Source organism: Diospyros lotus, chromosome 12 (assembly GCF_014633365.1).
Source record: "Diospyros lotus cultivar Yz01 chromosome 12, ASM1463336v1, whole genome shotgun sequence".
NCBI classification, from domain to species: Eukaryota; Viridiplantae; Streptophyta; class Magnoliopsida; order Ericales; family Ebenaceae; genus Diospyros; species Diospyros lotus.
The window spans coordinates 38,490,909-38,511,311 of record NC_068349.1 but is presented as its reverse complement, the minus strand read 5'-3'; the positions used below and the strand labels follow the sequence as shown (position 1 = coordinate 38,511,311).

Genomic DNA, 20,403 nt, shown 5'->3' with positions numbered 1-20,403 from the left:
AAGGTTTAATTTTATTTAAATTTGTAAGAAATAGGAGGATGCATACGTTTCCTATTGAACCGTGAGAAAATTAATTCGATTTGGAGATCCGTGTACTCGACCCGGAATTCCGCACATATCAGCTGTGCCCTTCTTGGCTCCGCCATTGACAGGATCGCAACGCAAGTCCATTGGTGCGAGAGTAGTAGGTTCGATAAGCTTGAAGGAGGAGAAATGCCTGTGATGGAGAAGTTGAAGATGTTTGTGGTGCAAGAGCCTGTTGTTGCAGCTTCTTGCCTCATCGGCGGCGTTGGTACGTTCCCTTCTCTCCCCAATTCCATCCCCCATTCATTCATTACCCCCTCTCGAATCTTAGCTTCTTAATCTTTCGAATCTGAGGTTAAAAAAAGGAAGATCTAGTTCAGATGTTGCTTCGCAACTCGAGCCGTTTCATCATGAACATGTTTTTTTCCCCTTCTGTTTGTTTGTTCAGATTTAGTTATTGTTCTGTGGCTGTATTCGAATCCAATCACGAATTAGATGACGCCAAAGGTAGCATAAGTATAAATTATATGAACTGATAGAAAAAAGTTTGTTCTGAGACACGTTTTTTTAAATGCCAAACCTGGCGGGGCTGAAATTTTTTTGTTTTTTTACTTTTAGTCTATATGTTGATGTGCTACAATGGAAACTGCTCCTATTACTTGCGTAAACATAACCATGGCATCACGCTTATATGTCTTATTGCACTCTTTTATGGCTGGTCTTAGCTCCACTTGTGCTGTAGTTACACACCCATCTCGGAAGACAGGGATATCATTTGATTGCTTGGCCTGGTGTTGTTAAATGAAACTGTTTTGTTATGGACTCTATTTCAACAACACGCTGATAAAGCAGCAAGAGTACCAATGAAAATAGAAGAGAAAGAAGCAACACACAATTTTATGTGGTTCGGCCAACGTGTCTTCGTCCATTTCCATGGAGTCTCCTATGCAATTTTCACTATGAGAAGTGACGGTCCAAAATTTTCAAACTGCTTCTTACTTGCAGCCATCTAGGTTCCATGGACCCAAAACACCTAGCTAACATTAAGTGCCCAGTAGCTCTCTGAATATCAGCCATAAAACACTCAGCAATCTCCACCTTGGTGAATATTTACTTCCTAGATTGTCTCTGACTTGTACCTTCTCCGAAAGCAGCTGGTCACACATCACTTATTTACTCTGAATGTCTAGGAGCAAGTCCAAGCCATGCTTGATATTCTCCATAGGTAATGTCTTCATTAACATAGTTGCCGCATCCTCCTTTGTGCTCACTTCCTCCAAATGAATCTCTCTTAATGTGGAACCTCACAGATATCTGTTTTGTTGGGAATGGAACACCTGATTCCTATCCCAATAAATTGCATTCTGACTGTCACAAAGCAGTTGTAGAGGCTTTTGACAAAACCCAATCTCACACCAGATCTTTCAACAACAAATCCCTACTCACGAAGAGTCTCTTGCTACAATTCTTTGCTGTGTATAAACCTAGCAATTTCTTCCACAGCCCTTCACTGTCTTCCCTCCATAACGCCATACAAGTCTTGTTAGCACAATTAGTGGAGTTTAACACAAAAGAGGAGATGAATTGGGTTTATGAAGATTTTGACAATATATATAAATAAAAATGAAGAACAGAAAATAAATAAGTATAGGGATTGAGAGAGAAAACATGGTGATTTAATTTGGTTCTGACCAAAAATTCACAACCTTCTTGGGTTTAGCATTTTTCATCTTCAAGACAAGAGATCTCTTGTTTATCATTCAGTAAAAAGTGTTCTATGAATAATCTCTACCAAATAACCAAAAACAACGAAATTTCCTCCTCAATATAACTTATTTTCTTATACGTCCTGTTGTATGGGCCAATCTCCCAAACTTCAAAAAAACAAAAAGAAAAAATCAGCATCTTATCCACCACATACACCAGTTCCATGGTACAATGTTCTAACCTCTCTATGATTTGTACCCATTACATTCATGGATATGCTTATTTAGATTCATTTGTTAACATTTTGTTTAAGCATATCAAAATCAAACTCGTGTCAAAAAGACCGAATCTGCTACACATCTGAATGTACTGAATGCAATTTGCTCCAGTTCCCATGTATCCTCCTCATCCACTCTATTTAGCCTTGATCCTGTTAACACTCTGACAACCTGTTGCTGAACTAGCAAATCTGTTATTCTTATATGCCACGGATTGAAATTACCTTCTTGCCAAACTTGTCAAATTTAGACTTTATCAGCCCACTTATCTTTCCATAATAAACGATGACTTATAAAGCCTTTATCGCACCATGTTGGGCTGGCTACATAAATTCTAGCTCGCCTTTCATCTTTTCATTATAGAACCCCCCCCCAAAAAAAAAAAAAAAAAAACCTAAAGTGAATCTGCTGTAATACAATTTTTAAATTTGATATCCATTTCAAGCACACTCAGAGCAAGCAGCAAGAATAATTATAAAAAGGGAATAGAAATGAGAAACACATGGTTTTTCATGGTTCAGCCAATGTGCTACTTTCACAGTCCCCTGTAGAATTTTCATCAAGGGAAATGACAGTATAAAATTTGCAAACTGCTTGTAATTGATAGCCATCTAGATTTTAAACATAAGACATAAATATATATATATATATATATAATAGACCTGAAAACCCAAAAATTGCCTGACAGAAAATTACATCTTATAGACTCAAATCCCCTAGCGCTCAGCACCTCGTTGAATATGAGCCATAAAACTCAAGAAAGCCCTCATCTTAAAGTGATTGAAACAATCCATAAACTCTTAAAGAGTGACTATTTGTAAGAGATAACTTCATGGTCAGCCTCTATGGCAGTCCACCTAAGCACAGCCATATTATCCCCCTGCCCCTTTCTGGCCAAAACCATCTTCTCAAGAATACGGGGAAGGAAACCCCAATTCACATGGTCTCATGCTTAAATATTATGCCTGGCCTCTTACTCAATCTAGAATTTCAAATGCCCGTTTGCTATCAGAGCAATATCCAAAATCCCCATATCTCCAATAAAAGCAGCAAAAGAGACATTAAGGCTCCTAACAAACATCTACAGTACGTCTTATTAGACCAGATATCACAATACTGCTGGAAGACCATTACTTTTGTTTACAATATCAGTTGAAGATGCCCTGTTATTGTTAGACAGCTTATGCTTTTCTTGGTTGGAAACAGAACCTGCTAACCAGGAATTTGTATCCTTGTGGTAGTTGGAAGTGAACCAGAATGGCAACCTCATCTCGTGTAGAACCTGTGTCATTCAGGTAGGCAGAATGGGAATGTGGCATCACCCAGAATGTGTATCCTTATAGTAGGTGGAAGTGAAACAAGAATGGGAATGTGGTGTCACCTAGAATGTGTATCCTTCTTGTTGAGAGGGAAATAATAGTATAAAAGTTAAAGTTAACCCTCCATCTAACAACTTAAGTTTTTAGATCAGATGGTGCTTAATAATTCAACATGGTATCAAAGTAGGCAAAAGTATTGAGTTCAAACCTTACTGTTAACCCAATATTTAAATTGTTACACCTGACTGGACCAATTATCAATGAAGCCTGAACACTGAGGGGGCTTGTTGAGAGGAAAATAATTGTATAAAAAATAAAGTTAATCCTCTATCTAACAACTTAAACTTTTAGATCACATGGTGGTTAATAATTTCACTTCTCTTTGGTGGAAGTTAACAAGAATGGGGGGGGGGGGGGGGGGGGGGGCAGTGTTATTATGTGTATCCTACTGCATGGATCCTTCTAGCAGGTGGAAGTGGAATGAGAATGGAAGCTGGTGTGCCACTTGCTTTAGATTTGGTGTAATAGAGTATATTTCTACAAGTTACTAGTAAACATTGTAGTGTCTATAAAGCATCATCTCTCCATTTTTTTTCCCATCAAATTAATCAGTTAAAAAGAAAATTAAACATTTCCAGGAACATGATAACTCATTTTCATATATTTGTTTGCCTTCATTCTCCTATGAGGGCATCTAACTATATTTCAGGTTTTATCTTCCGAGAAAAATGTTTAAGGAAACAAATCTGAAAATTTTGGATCACTTTGGTTTTTGTGATTCACCATTGTGAAAGTGAAGATATTATGCCTTCATTCTCCTAGTAATTGGCATTTTCTAGTATCACTGAACAGTATGAAGGAGTAGACCTAAAATAGGGGAGACTTCCAGCTGAAATAGTTGCTAATATTGGTAACCAAAAAGAAATGAGTGAATTCCTTTAGTATGGCAGTAGTCAATACTATGTTAGGGGAATTGTGTTTTTCTTATTCTTTGTCTGTGATGAAATTTTCAGGCTTGTTCCTTCCTGCTGTTGTGAGGCCAATACTGGACTCCTTTGAAACATCCAAGCAAGTTCCACCACCTGCTTTGAATGATGTGAGTATATAAGTTCATTGCATCTCCACTTGATCAAATACCATCCTTGGTTTCCATCTGGCCATGTTATTAGAGTTCTTATCCGGATAAACCGTTGGCTTGTTTTCGGTAGCATTTGGAAGTTAAAACCATGTTCATGTTTGGTAGTTTGAAATGGTTGGTGCTGTGTATGTTCTAGAACAATTTGATATAAAACATTTCATGGCTGCCTAAGAAACCTTTCCTGATCATTTTTCCAGAATTAATTTTAATTATCTCCAACATCTGGGCATATAGTCTGTTCTTTAGTTTGATGAACTACTTAAAAAAAGGGATGTCAGCAGCTCTGCACCTTCTCATACATAACCTCCGGACCTGGCTACTCTATTGAAAGGATCCAGTCAATCAAGGGGATCATTACGGTGTCTTTATCCCAGCTCTTCTTTCTGATGGTTTACCATATTCAATTAAGTGATGAACTGTATGACTTATTAGATGGTAGGCCTACACTATAGTTGATACTAATGATACAACAAAATTAGGGAGCTGTGGCCATTAATGGGCCTCTGCCATTCACCATCCTTGTAGACCAAGTTCTTTAATTCAGAACAAATCAAATCTCCCGAGTAAGTTGGACCCTATGATCAATCAATTAACAACCAACGGCATCTTAGTATTGATGCCACATGGTTGGCAAGACTCAGATATCAGAGTCATGCCCCTGCTCTTTCCAAAATAGCCTATGCTTCTTCCTTATGAAATCTTGTGCACTCAATCCCAAAGTTTAAGTTTCATGCATGTTAAACATTTCAAAAGCGATTTATGACATAATGGACAGTTCAGTATTACCTGTAAATATACACTGGCAGTGGTAGGTGATGTATTGAACAGAACTAAATTGATTATTGAACTTGTGTATTTTTGCAGGTTGTTGCCAGCATGACTGGTAAAAAGCAGGCTTGACAGAGACATCAAGAGTAAGCAATGCTTCTTTGTTTACTCTGAGAAAGGGACTAATAATTGATTTATGTGGTGTTAGAACAAAGAATTACCTAATGTACTGATGATTATTTTCCTTTACTTGTACTAGCAGATTAGTGATTATCATCTTGTGGAACTGTTGGCTTTTTCATGATATAAATTGGGAGTGTAAGAGCCCCAAATTGCTTTTTGATGTCTTTGATGTGCCCCTCTGATGCACGGATACACCAAAATGGTGCCGTTTTGGCATTTTTAAAATGTTTAATTTCCAGAAACACTAAAGAAATGTTTTCAGCCATTTCTTTAATGTTGGAAATGTTTTTGCTGCCATTTTGCAATTTCTGATTAATTTTGGAAAATTTTTCCTATTTGGATTCGCAATTTCGTTGTCCTTTCATCTTCTCGTTGTTCTATCGCTGTCACTATCTTTCTGTCTTCCCGTTGTTTCATCGTATGTCCGTCCTCTCTCCTTTGACTGGCAACTGCAACAACCACCATCTTTGACCTCTTCGACCAGCAACTGCAACTCCATCCATATGCTCTCCTTCAACTAGTGACGGGCGGCCACTTGAACTGCCATCTACGAGAATATCTATAGCTGTGAACGTATGTATATATATAGCTGTGAGTATATGACTCTGAATGCATGTATATAGCTGTGAGTTTGTGATTGTGAATGTATGTATATATGTGACTATGAATGTTGTGTGTATATATATATATATATATATATGCTACTCTGAGTGTACGTATATTGTTGGAGGAAGATAAGAACCACAAGAGGCTTGGAATTACAGTTTAATGTAATCAGAAAATTCAACCTAAAAGATAAGGAAAAATAACGATAATTCAGTCACAAGTTATCCAAATTCTTGTTGATCTAAATCTATAAAGTAGATAGCTAATGCGTTATAATCTACTCTTATAAAATAGGAGAAAAGTTAGGAGGTATTTTTTGCAGATTTTTTAGGACCTTTGTGTATATATGTTTCACTGATCAATGAAAGTTGATGTGGTGGTTTGATTCCTTAATTCTTATACCTAGTTTCTTCATGGTATCAAAGCCAAGTTCTTGTGGCACCCAATAGCTAGTTTTCTACTTCAAATAGGACTCTTAAGCTCACACAATGGCTGAGAATCTAACAACAAGTGAGACCTCAACCACCAATCCTTTTCCGATGAAGAATAATCAAGTTTCAATAACTCCACCAGCTCTTGATAGCCATTCACTCCAAATCACTCTACACAAGCTGAATAGAATCAACTTCCAAAAGTGGTTCCAATCAATTATGCTAGTAGATCGAGGGAAGGATAAAGTAGGCTATCTAATAGGAGATATTGCAAAACCAAGCCCTGAGTTAACAACTTATGGAGTAAGGGAGGCTGAGAATGCTATTGTTATAGCTTGGGTAGTAAACTTCATGGAACTCAAGATTGGAAGAATATATTTATTCTACAAGACGTAGTTATTAAAGGTGCACCTGCGCGCAAGGCGCTAGTTTAGCGCCTTGATTGAGCCAAGGCGAGGCATTTTCCAGGAGGTGTGCGCTTTGCATAGCGAGGTGTTGGGGCGTGAGGCACGTCTCATGAAACCTACTATCAAGTAGCTCGCTGCCCATCGAAACCAATTGTTATTCTCGGTTCTAGCCTCCTTTCTTCTTGATTCTAGCCTGCTCTTATGAGTTTTTTTTCCTTGTTTTATTTGATTAAAATTAGAATTAAACAAACTCAATCACAATCGGGTTCAACTTTGGCTTCAACCATACCACGAGAGGGCTTTGCCCCCCCCCCCCAACCCCCGAGAGTAGTGGTGGGCTTCAGGCTTGGACTCCGCTACCACCACAGCTCTCTTGAAAAATCCACATTTAGGTCTTGTCCCAAATTATCTGGGTCAGGTCAAATAACGGGTTTCATTCTAAAAATTAAGACATACTTCAACAACTTCTTTATTGATTGTGGGCTTGTAGTGTTTATGTGTTTGTTTAGAACTTTGCATAATGATTGGTACTTGTTTGAGTTTGAGACTTTGAGTTTGAATTTTGATGATATTTCCAGTTTAAAATTTACATGATGAATGAATCAATCTTGATGTTGTTAGTTTAGAATTTGAAGATGATGAATCATGAATGATATGCATGTGTTATTATTGATAATTTGATAGTTATTTATGATTTTACAAGATTTTGAGTTTTTTTTTTTTTTTTCTAAAAGATGTGTCTCGCGCCTTAGGCTCCAGGACCCTTTGTGTCTCAGTGCGCCTATCGCTTTTCAGAACTATGCTACAAGACAACTAGTGAGATTTGGAAGGTTGTCCAAGAGATTTACTCAAACCTTGAAAACACAACCCTAAGTTTTCAAATCCGATCTATCATCCCAACCACAAAGCAAGGTAATAACTCTGTTATTGAGTATTATAACACCTTAACTAAATTATAGCAGGAGATGGACATTTTCTATGAGATTACATGGGAGTGTCTTACGGATGGAAGAAAGTATAACAAGATGGTGGAGAAAGAAAGAGTTTTTTGACTTCTTACATGGTTTAAACTCAGATTTAGATGAAGTAAGAGGTAGATTACTCGGTCCTAAGCCATTCCCATCTATAAGAGAGGTGTTTGCTAAAGTAAGAAGAGGAGAGTAGGAAGAAAATGATGTTGCCTACTTCTAATTATTCAAACAATGAGGTTTATATTCAGAATTCTGCCCTAAATATATCTCATGGAAAGTTTCCTATCATAGCTAAAAGAGAGATGCAAAAAGATAAGCAATGGTGTGACCACTACAATAAGCCCTATCATATTAGGGAAACTGTTGGAAGATACTGTCATGATCCTGAGGATCCCTGAGGATAGAGTAGGAAATATAATAGTATTTAGCTTACATGCATTACTATACTTTGTAATTTCTTTTCTTCTTTCTGTTATAGCTATTTGTTTTTGCTATAGGCAGTTATGGTCACTGTTGTAACTGTACATGGGTGCATGTGCAATGCTGTGAGGCTATATAAGCCACAGCTAGAGAGGACGAAAGGCATGCTTGAATTGATTAAATGAAACTCTAATTCTCTCTCTCTACAATTCTCTTAAATCTCTCTCTCGTTTCTCTCTATTGCTCTCCTTATTTCTCTCTTATTTCTCCCCCCATTGTTGCCCCATTTCCTTCTTAAATCACTTTATTTTAGTTCTATTCAATCAGATCCTTCCGATTGCAAATTTCAACCTTGTTATGAACTCTAGGTTCATAACAAATGGTACCATAGCATCATTCCTCGGCGATTTTCATTATTGATTTAGGTCCAACAAATATCGATAGCTATCGTCAGTTTCTTCTTCCGGTGCAACTTCGACTGTTCTAGTGAACTGCGCATTCATGACAGAGAAACAACTAGAATATTCTCAGTTGAATCTTGGAGTCGATTCCGACATGCGAGGGGATGAGTGTCAACTCAAATCTGAAGGAAAGGTAGGTGGATTGGCCCGACTAAGATTCTAGTGATTTTGTTTCGAAATTGAGGAAAAGCAAGCCAGGTAGATCCAACTGAATTCTGATTAGATTCCGTAGTCGCAACGGACACCCAATCCATAGTAGGTGTTGAAGCTAACCGGCAATCGATGGTAGAAAGGAACAAATCGCAAGAGGCTATTCCGGAAACATCACAAAATTGACGAGGCGATGGAATCAAACCATTTCGGTGGTACGATTGGAGCCTACTGCGATCGTAATTGGATTCCAAAAACTTGTCGATCAAGGTGAACTCAAGGAGTGTTGTGGTCCTCCACCCCGTGGTCGGTGATTGGGTGAGAGGGAGTCGACCGAAGAAGATTGTTGAATTCGCAACAATCGTGAGCAGAATCGATTCTGGCCAACGACAGTAGAAACAGTGGTGTTGGTCGATGATTGGGTGGTAACTGCATGGTTGTGGTTTCAATTCGAGTTAAAGGTAGGGAAATCTGTCTCAATGATTAGGTTCAGATTGAGAAGACTTGAAGGCGACTTGGTTGGGCGATGTTTCCATCGACTTTGGACATCTGGAAGGTGGTTAGGTGTTGGGAGGTGTTAATCTCCAAGCAAGCGAGCACCCTCAATTCGAATTTGGAAGGCATAGTAGGTGAGTGATCTTCGGCCAATAATTTCTGTAATTATTATTTGGAATTGAATGGAGAAGTAGGATCCGGTGATTTTCGATGCTAATGTGAGGTGATTGTCGCCTGGGAATTTTGGGCACTCATGTCCGAGTCTTAAAGAGGAAGGTAGACAGTTGAGGCTAAAAGAAGAGGCACGGTTGGGAAGATCGTTGAAACATTTCAATTCTGACGAGTAGTGAAAGCGTGAAGTGGACGTAGGTCCAAACGATCCTAAATCGGTAGCGTTCGTGAGCAAGTCAGGAGGCTGTTTATCTATTGCGTTAGTCAGCTCTAATTGACAATTTAGTTACAGATTAGAGTGGCGCAACGAATTCAATGGATTCCGTGTAAGAAGTGGATTCTTCAAACTTATCCAGCTCATTGATTGTTGGTGCTTGAGGCTATGAGCAAAGGGAAATAAAGGTTAATTTCAACTTTGAATTTTGGTTAACTTGTTTGAAGAAGAACGGTATGTATAGAACCTCTATCCCTTGGTCTTCCAAGTGTCATGTTAGTGAGATGTTGGTCATTGGGTCTCAATTGTAGCCAAAGGATGCTGCATTTTCAATGGGATGTCTTGCTTATGAAGCCTTGGGAAGCATTGCGCACATGAGACAGTCAGACCCTCAATGGCAGCAGAAGAATGTTGCATTTTCTGTTAGAAACAAAAGGAATCGAGCAATTTAGCCAAAAAAATCAACAATAGGGAAAGTTGGATAATGAGTCTGATAAAATTAGGTAAGATTGAATGAATTCTACCTCTCCGATTTCAGATTATTCCTTGAGAATAAATACACAAGTCTCCTAGCATATTACTAATTCAACTTCAACTCTAACTCCTAAAATATCTTCTAATTTACAGCTCGTAGATAACTCCTAATTTATAGCTCTAAATTACAACATAAACAAATTAAATAATCAAATTTAAACAAATAACTAACTACAAATTGAAACAAATTATTATCAATAAGAGATAAGAGGATATGGATGAGATTATCTGGTATCTCTCGATTTTATTCTTTAGCACGAGCCAGCCAGCCAACTCTAGCTTTATCTTCTTCCACCAACACCCCCTCTCAAGCTAAGGAATATATATCAAATATTCTCAGCTTGCTTTGAATTGATTCAAAACTCTGTTTCTGCATTGATTTGGTCAGAATATCAGCATGATGATCTGCAGTGGGTATATAGGTTAACTTGATTTCTCCTTCTTTCATTTCTTACTTGACGAAGTGTCAATCAATTCGAACGTGCTTCATTCTATCATGTTGAACAGGGTTATTAACTATATTGATAGCTGATTTACTATCACTATAGAGTAACTTAGGAGATGATACTTGCATAGAAAGATCTCCCTATCAGCCTTTCTACCCATATTATTTCATAGATTGCCTGAGCAATAGCTCGATACTCAACTTCAGCACTGTTGCGAGCTACTACCTGTTGTTCTTCTTGCTTCTCCAAGTCGCCAAATTACCCCATAGCCTTGTATAATATCTCGATGTTGATTTACTATCTTCCATTGCGCCTGCCCAGTCTGAATCTACATAACCGACTATTCCTCTGTCTTGGCTTTTCTTGAATAGCATCCCTTTGCCTGGTGTTCTTTTTAGATATCTAAGGATGTGATAGGCTGTTTCCAAGTGTCTTTTAGTTGGAAAATGCATGAATTTACTAACAATACTTACAGTGCATGTAATGTCGGGTCTTATGTGTAATAAGTAAATGAGTTTGCCAACCAGCCGCTGATACATGCATTTGTCTACTTGATTGTCTTCTTCTCCTTCTCTATTCTTCCAGTTAGGCTCAAGTGGTGTATTTACTGGTTTACATCCTAACTTGCCTGTTTCCTTTAACAAGTCTAGAGTATATTTCCTTTGTGATACAAAAATACCCTCCTTGCTTCTTGCTACTTCCAATCCAAGAAAGTACTGTAGTTCCCCTAGCTCTTTTACTTCAAATGTCTGTTTGAGCTGTTGTTTCAGTTGTTGAATTTCTTGATGATTGTCTCTGGTGATGATGATATCATCTACATTGACAATTAGAATTGTTATCTTTTCATCTCTCCCAATCTTAGTAAATAAAGTGTGATATGCTTGACCTTGAGTATATCACAGCTTGTATAATGTGTTGCTAAATCTCTTGAACCAAGCTCGAGATGATTGCTTTAGCTCATATAAAGATTTCTCTAACTTGCATATTTTACTTCTTGTGTGATCAGTCTTAAATCGGGGTGGTATACGCATATAGATTTCCTCTAATTCTCCATTCAAGAAGGCATTTTTAATGTCCAATTGATGCAATTTACAGTCCAGATTTACTGCTAAGGACAACAATACTCGGATTGAATTGAGTTTTGCCACTGGGGCAAAAGTTTCTTCATAATCCAAGCCTTCGGTTTGAGTGAACCCTTGAGCTACAAGCCTTGCCTTGTATCTCTCAAGGCTTCCATCTGAATTATACTTTAATGTGAACACCCACTTGCTTCCAACAGCCTTCTTTCCTTTAGGAAGATCCACAATTCTCCATGTACCTGTTTTCTCCAAGGCTGCCATTTCTTCTATAATTGCTTCTCTCCATCTACTATCCTGCAGTGCTTGATAGATATTCCTTGGGATAACAACATTATCAAGGCTGAGGGTAAATGCCTTATAAGTAGGAGATAGTTTAGAATACCCGAGGAAATTTGTGATAGAATGCTTAGTACATGTCCTTCTCCATTTTCTTAAGGCAATGGGAATACCTAGATCATCTTCACACTATTGTGCAGTAACGCTATCAGTAAGTTGTTGATTTGGACTTACCTCCTGGTTGGGAGGATTGGTTGGCTGAAGTGCTAGTGGTCTTCTTGAATATACCTTAAGAGGAGGTTTGTGCAAGCTTGGACCACCTTGTTGAATCTCGGTTTTCTCTTTCTCCCCCTTTTGCTGATTTTGGAATTGAGAGATGGATTTTGGGCTTGAATAGTGATTATGGTTAGGCTGATCAATTCAGTGGCTGGGATTGAACTTGGATGGGATTCAAGAACTGACCTGGAGATGGATGGGTTGAGAGAGGAATTGATATGATTGAAGTCCAAGAATATGCTAGTACACTGTTTAAGTTGGTGTCAGCAAAAAAGGATTTATTTTCCAAGAAGGAAACATCGCATGACACAACAAATTTTCTGGTAGGAGGATGATAACATTTATATCTTTGTTGAGTTGGGGAATAGCCAACAAATACACACTTAAGTGCCTTTGGATCAAGTTTGGACTGATTTACTTGGTTGTGATGTACGAAAGAGGTACACCCAAATACTTTAGGAGGAAGTGGATTTAAGGCTCTGGTATAGTGAGGAAAAAACTCTAGGAATACACTCAAAGGTGTTTTAATTGAAGAGGCTTTGAGGGAAGGCGATTGATTAGATAAGCTACTGTAAGTACTGCTTCTCCCCAATATGAATTTGGAATCGATTGAGTGAACATAAGTGCTCGAGCTGTCTCAAGTAGGTGCCGGTTCTTTCTCTCGGCTATACCATTTTGTTGGGGGTTATATGGATAAGAACTTTGGTGGACAATACCATGCTCATTTAGATAATCATCAAATTGGTTTGAGAGGTATTCTCGGCCATTGTTGGTTCTTAGGATATGAATAGAAGATTGGAAGACATTATTGACCATTTGATGAAACTTCTTGAATATCAAATAAGTTTCAAATTTTTCCTTTAATAGGAATACCCAACATACTCTTATGTGATCATCAATGAAGGTTATGAACCACCGAGTATTGGTTAGGTTAGGAATTCTAGCTGGACCCCAGATATCACTATACACCAAGTGAAATGGTTGTGAAAGGTTTATAGGTATGTTTGGAGTGAGTACTTCTAGTTTGTTTTGCAAGAATGCAATGTTCATAAGAGAAGCCTTGAATTTTATTAATAGAAACCGAAGGGTACAAGACTCGAAGATAATCTAAACTAGGGTGTCCTAATCTTTGATGCCATAGCATCAAGTTATTTCCAGAAACAGTAATCAGAGAGGAGTGAACTAGGGACCTAAATTCTTCTTGGTGATCAAGCCTTGATATTTGATATAGACCATCCTTTTCTTTAGCTTTGTCAATCCTCCTCCCCGAAGATATGTCTTGAAAAACACAATAAGAGGAAGAAAATATTACTAAACAGATTTTTTCTTCTGTAATCCTACTTACTGACAGAAGATTAAATCTTAAATTAGGTACATAAAGGACTGATTTTAGACTTAAATCCTGCAACATGTGCTGTCCCTGTTCCTTGAACAAAACTCCTAGTACCATCAGCAATAAAAACTGTAATATTCTGATTACATGGCTTATAATCTGATAATGTATCAATATCACCTGTCATATGGTCTAAAACTCCAGTATCTATGATCCAAACACCAGTTGACAATCTTTTTGAGAATAGAGAATGACTAATTTTACCTTACTTGGCCAAAGATACCATAGAATTGTTATTGCTGTCTGAACTTTCGATCGACTTTGGTATCTTGGTTTGAGTTAACAACTGGTGAAGGACTTCCAGTTGTTCTTGAGTTAAAGAAATCGATGCTGGAGTTCCCTTGTCAGATTCCATCATGTAAGCAGCTGATTGTCCATTTTTCCTTTGATTCTTAGGTTTCCAATTAGGAGGTTTTCCATGCAGCTTCCAACAAGTCTCTTTTGTATGGTATGGCTTGTTACAATAGTCACACCATTGTTTTTCTCGCTGGTTGTCGCCTTTAGTTAGAGTAGACATCCTTCCTCGAGTTGTATTCAAGGCAGAATTCTGTAATAATCCTCCACTGGTTGAATGATTGGACAGTATTACTTTCTTTCTACTCTCCTCCCTTCTAACCTCAGCAAATACCTCTCTCATAGAGGGAAAAGGCTTGGTTCCAAGCAATCTTCTTCTTACCTCGTCTAAATCTGGATTTAGACCATGTAAGAAGTCAAATATTCGTTCTTTCTCCACCATTTTATCATATTTCCTCCCATCAACTGAGCATTCCCATGTGATCTCATGGAAGAGATCCATCTCTTGCAATAACTTAGGTAAGATATTGTAATACTCAGTTACAAAATTGTTACCTTGCTTGGTGGATCGAATAGTGGATCTAAGTTCGAAACACTGAGCAGTATTTGCAAGATCTGAATAGATCTCTTGGACAACACTCCAAATTTTACTAGCAGTCTTACAAAAGAGATAAGTCCGTCCAACATTTGGTTCCATAGAATTCACAAGCCATGCCATGACAATGGCATTCTCGACTTCCCATAATCCATATTTTGCAGATTCTGTACTGGCCGCATTATTTCACCAATCAAATATCCAACCTTGCCTTTGCCTTTTATCACAAGCATAACCGATTGGAACCACTCGCGAAAGTTAGTGCCATTCAACTTATGAAGAGTGATTTGTAGAGAGGATCCATCAAAGCCTGTCACTGCCAATAGAGCTTGAATATTCCTTGCTGTTGGAACTCAGATACTGGGTGACGGATGAGGACTTGATGCGGAGACCTCGCTGGTTTGAGATTTTTCCGCCATTGTATAAGAGTTCTCTTACAAGAAGAACTATTTGTTAATCAGATATCTCACGAGCAAGGCTCTGATATCATGATAAAATTAGGTAGATTGAATGAATTCTACCTCTCCGATTTTAGATTATTCCTTGAGAATAAATACACAAAGTCTCCTAGCTCATTACTAATTCAACTTCAACTCTAACTCCTAAAATATCTCCTAATTTATAACTCTTAGATAACTCCTAATTTATAGCTCTAGATTACAACATAAGCAAATTAAATAATCAAACTTAAACAGATAACTAACTACAAATTGAAACAAATTATTATCAATAAGAGATAAGAGGATATGGATGAGATTATCTGGTATCTCTCAGTTTTATTCTTTAGCACGAGTCAACCCTAGCTTTATCTTCTTCCATCAACAAAGTCCAGTCGAGTTAACAAGGAAACAAGCAGTGGGATACACGGAGCGTGCAAGGAATTCTCCCGTATGTTACATGAGCACTTGCAGGAGTTTGCGATGATACTTACTAAGAAGTATCACTATAGCTTTCCCGCTAAATTCTTCAAGGATTATCGTGAAAGTCTTAACAAAGATGAATTCCTTAAAATGGAGTAGTCAAAGGAGAAGTCAAGAAGAAGGAAAACAAATTCACTGCCTGCTTTAGATTTTGGGCAGCAAAAGAAGTATTATGATTTTAGCAACAATGACAAGAAGGATGACTGCAATATCGAGAATAATTTTGACGGTGAAAAGCTTTATCTAAAGGGAAACTATGATGATCAGGTGGTTAGGATAATAGACCCAAAGGGACCATCTGATCCCTCTGAAAAAGAAGTCCATGAAGAGGAATATTTTAGCAAACACAAAGGAAAAGGAGTTGTTAGATTATTTGCATGTAATCAGGAGATTTTGACTGAAACTTCAGCCAATATTAAGGAAGTTGGTGCGGTAAATGAAGCGAACAAGTCAATGAAAACTCAGGATTACGAAGATGAAAGAAGATTGAATGAAGAGATTGGGGTAGACCACACTGTACAAGAGCAAGAAGATGATGATCCCAGTGATACACAACCTAATCTAGCTATAAATCATGTTAGGGAGGAAAGTCGAGATGGAGGCCAGGTGTTAGTCATTAAGAAATCGTTGGCTGAAATTGAAGTTATCGCAACTCCTAATGCTAATGCTCATAAACAGCTTTAGTATGAGTATCAAAGGCAAGTTTACAATCCTCCATTACTGCATTTTGAGGATGTTGATATTTTTGCAAGAAAGCATGGTTGTGGGTTAAAAGGGAAGACAATAACTGCAATTATGGATGTAGATTTGCCACCCTTACTTGTATTGGACAATAATGAACTACTGATGGAGGTCACGGACACGGATAGCCTTTACGTTGGACTCCAAGTTTTAACTACTAAGTATGTTTGTCCGGAAGTTACTGATCATGTCCATAGATTGGAGACCAAGTTTGATTGGATAACTATTACCGGGAGTAGTTGTATTGTGCTTGAACTCGATAAAGTTTTCCCTATGGAAGTTTTGGGTCAATTTAGGCTTGGAATTGATCTTGGAAACCTAAGAATGAAGATGAAGAAGCCTAAAAGGAGAAAGAAAAAAAGATGAATGAAACCAATTGAGAGAGCTGATATTGGGTAAGAGCAGTGACCAATTGTTGAAGTTCTTGGGGACAAGAACTTTCTCAATGAGGGGGGAATTGTCATGACCCCGAGATCCCCAAGGATAGAGTAGGAAATATAATAGTATTTAGCTTACATGCATTACTATACTTTGTAATTTCATTTCTTCTTTCTGTTATAGCTATTTGTTTTAGCTATAAGCAGTTATAGTCACTGTTGTAATTGCACATGAGTGCATGTGCAATACTGTGAGACTATTATGAATTGATTAAATGAAACTCTAATTCTCCCTCTCTATAATTCTCTGAAATCTCTCTCTTGTTTCTCTTTACTGTTCTCTTTCAGTTCTCTCTAATTTCTCCCCCCATTTTCTTCTTGAATCACTCTGTTTCAGTTCTATTCAATTATATCCTTTCGATTGCCAATTCCAACGTTGTTATGAACCCTAGGTTCATGATAGATACATGAAAAGCCAACCAATTGGAAGCCAAGGAATTAGTGAAAGGGAGGTCAATCCACATATATGGTAGAAGCTGAAAAAGGGAATGCAACTATTATCTCTTTAACAACAAATCAATTGGAGGCCAAAACTAAGGTGCATAAGGCTGAAAGTGTAAACAACAATCTAGTGGTATCCTTGGCAAAACAAGGTAATACAAGTCACTCTTTACTTTCTCAAATGTTTTCTACCAATTTTTGGATCATAGACACTGGAGCACCAGATCACATAACATGTTCTCTTAAAATTTTATCTAATTATGAACTTTGTGATCGAGGCATGTTATTTTTATGGATGATGGTACAACCTCCTTAGCTCAAGGGAAAGGAACAACTTATATAATAGGTTTAACCTTAAAATCAGTACTTTATGTATCTGATTTAAGATGCAACCTGTTATTAGTAAGTACAATAACTAAATAAAGGAACTGCTTAGTGATTTTTTTCACTCTCATTGTGTTTTTCAAGACTTATCCTTAGGGAAGATGATTGGCAAAGCTGAGGAGAATGGAAGACTTTAAGATTTCAAGATTTGATTATTCTACATAATTTAGGTCATCTATTCAATCCTCTTTAGCTACTATTTCAGAATCTGAATTAATGTTATGGCATCAAAGATTAGAACATCCTAACTTAGAGTTTCTTAGAGTTTTGTATCCTTCTATTTCTAGCAATAAAATTCAGAATTTCTATTGTGAACATTGTATCCTTACAAAGCAAACCAAGAGTTCTTACCCTAATCATACCTATAAACCTTTAAAACCATTTCATTTGGTCTATAGCGACATTTGGGGACTAGTTAGGACTCCCAACCTAACAAACACACGATGGTTCATCACATTTATTGATGACCACACAAGAGTGTTATGGGTGTTCCTAATGAAAGACAAATCTAAAACCTATCATGTTTTCAAAAGGTTTCTTCAAATAGTCCGAAATGTTTTTCAATCACCTATTCATATACTGAGATCTAATAATGGCCAAGAATACTTTTTCAATGAATTTAATTAGTATCTAAATGAGCATGGTATTGTTCACCAAAGCTCATGTCCCTATAATCCCCAACAAAATGAGATAGCTGAAGAAAGAACCGGCATCTTTTTGAGATAGCAAAAGCCATAATGTTTACTCAATTAGTTTGAAATGTCTATTGGGGAAAAATTGTCCTTACAACAACCTATTTCATCAATAGATTCCTTTTAAAAATTTTGGAGTTTAAAACTCCATTGAATGTGTTTTTTAAATCCTTTTCTCACCATACTAGGGTTTTAAATTCTCCTTCTTCTAAGATTTTTGGATGTATTATTTTTGTACACAAAAACCAACTGACTCAATCTAAATTGGACCTAAAAGCACTCAAGTGCATATTTATTAGATATTCCCCCACTCAACAAGGATATAAATGCTATAACTCCACTAACCGAAAATTCATTGTGTTTTGTGATGTCTCTTTTATCGAGCATCAACCATTTTTTCAAGACACTCTTCTACAAGGAAGTACCTCTAAAACAGAAGAAGTTTGGAGTACAATCATGCTTATACCTGATTCTCCACTCATTGATCCATTACCAACCCCTGTTCTTAATCCTAAAACATGTTAGATCAGTCTTGAATTCAGTTCAGAATCCATTCCTCTAGCCCTAAACTATTAAAGGGGAGAGATAGATAACACCAAAATTCAAGAAGATCAAGTCCAAAATAAATCACCATTAATGGTTTATTCAAGAAGGTCTCGTGATCCTCAGTCAACTAAATCATCTAATATGGAGATAAGTCTAGAAAATGTGGCTAAAAGAGATATTGAGGCACATAATAGATTTAAAGATGATCTAGGTATTCTAATTACTCTAAGGAAATGGATAAGATCTTGTACAAAACATCATATCTCAAATTATCTCGGATACTCAATATTATCTCCTCAATACATATCATTTATTGTCAGTCTTGATAGTGTGGCTATTTCTAGAGATATTTATCAAGCACTATAAGATGAAAAATGGAAAGCAGTCATGGAAGGAATGAAAGCTTTGGAAAAGAATGATACATGGGAAGTTATGGAGCTATCAAAGGGAAAGAAAGAAATAGGCAGCAAGTGGGTGTTCACTATGAAGTACAAATCTAATGGGAGTGTTAACAAGTACAAAGCAAGACTTGTAGCTTAAGAATTCACTCAAACTAAAGGTTTGGACTACGAGGAAATATTTGCTCTAGCAGCTAAACTAAATTCCATCCGGATTTTATTATCCTTGGCAGTAAATCTAGACTGAAGACTACATCAATTGGATGTCAAAAATGCTTTCTTGAATGGAGAGTTGGAAGAGGAAATCTATACGAGAATACCACTAGGTTTTGAGAAAAATGACACGAGGAAAAGTGTGCTAGCTAAAGAAATCACTTCACGGTCTTAAACAATCTCTTAGAGTTTGGGTTAAGAGGTTTAGTAATACCCTACATGAGTTTGGATACAAACAAGGACAAACATATCACACTTTTTTCACCAAGATAGAAGATGTTGGAAGGAGAACAGTTTTGATAGTGTATGTAGATGATATCATCGTTACGAGAGACAACAACTAATAGATTGAGAAGTTAAAGCATCAATCGAGACAAGCATTCAAGGTAAAAGAGTTGGGGGAATTAAGATACTTCCTTGGATTGAAAGTGGCAAGAAGCAAGGAAGGCATCTTCATATTCCAAAGGAAATACATCCTAGATTTGCTAAGGGAAACAAACAAACTAGGGTATACATCAGCAAGTACTCTCTTAGAGCCCAATTGGAAGAAGAGAGAAAAGAAAAAAAAATATCAAGTTTACAAAATGAGATATCAAAGCTTAGTAGGAAAGCTTATATATTTATCTCACACAATGTCAAATATTGTTTATGTTGTGAGCATCATCAGCCAATTCATGCATTTACCAACTAAAAGGCATCTTGAAGCAACTTATCATATTCTCATGTATCTCAAATGAACACTTGGAAAGAGCTGTTGTAGTCAGGATAGAGGAATCATTGGCTATGAAGATTCTGATTGAGCAGGTTCTATTGATGATAGTAGATCCACATCAAGATATTGTACCAAACTATGAGAAAATTTAATAGCTTGGAGGTGTAAGAAACAACAAGTAGTTGCTCGTAGCAATACAGAAGTTGAGTATTGAACCATTGCTAAAGAGATTTGTGAGACAATATGAATATAAAAACTGGTGAAAGATCTTTCTATGCCTGTA

At 37.2% G+C, this 20,403-nt stretch overlaps 2 protein-coding genes across 2 annotated transcripts; one reads left to right on the top strand and one right to left on the bottom strand.

The window, feature by feature from the left end:
• Window positions 1-65: 65 nt before the first annotated feature.
• Window positions 66-5,577, top strand: LOC127814066 (uncharacterized). The gene is made up of 3 exons (XM_052355299.1): window positions 66-292; window positions 4,342-4,424; window positions 5,331-5,577. The coding sequence occupies exons 1-3, from the start codon at window positions 214-216 to the stop codon at window positions 5,364-5,366; spliced, it is 198 nt and encodes a 65-aa protein (XP_052211259.1). The 5' UTR covers window positions 66-213; the 3' UTR covers window positions 5,367-5,577.
• Window positions 5,578-13,952: 8,375 nt separating this feature from the next.
• On the bottom strand, window positions 13,953-14,759 carry LOC127787674 (uncharacterized). The gene has a single exon (XM_052315731.1). It carries the CDS (start codon window positions 14,757-14,759, stop codon window positions 13,953-13,955), a length of 807 nt encoding a protein of 268 aa, XP_052171691.1.
• Between the last annotated feature and the right edge of the window lie 5,644 nt (window positions 14,760-20,403).

Bases quoted from the DNA above. Each gene is read 5' to 3' on its own strand.
- LOC127814066 (XM_052355299.1), top strand. From the start codon at position 214: ATGCCTGTGATGGAGAAGTTGAAGATGTTTGTGGTGCAAGAGCCTGTT. The intron at 293-4,341 runs GTACGTTCCCTT...TGAAATTTTCAG, and splicing joins TTGCCTCATCGGCGGCGTTG to GCTTGTTCCTTCCTGCTGTT. The intron at 4,425-5,330 runs GTGAGTATATAA...GTATTTTTGCAG, and splicing joins CACCACCTGCTTTGAATGAT to GTTGTTGCCAGCATGACTGG.
- LOC127787674 (XM_052315731.1), bottom strand. From the start codon at position 14,759: ATGGCATGGCTTGTGAATTCTATGGAACCAAATGTTGGACGGACTTAT.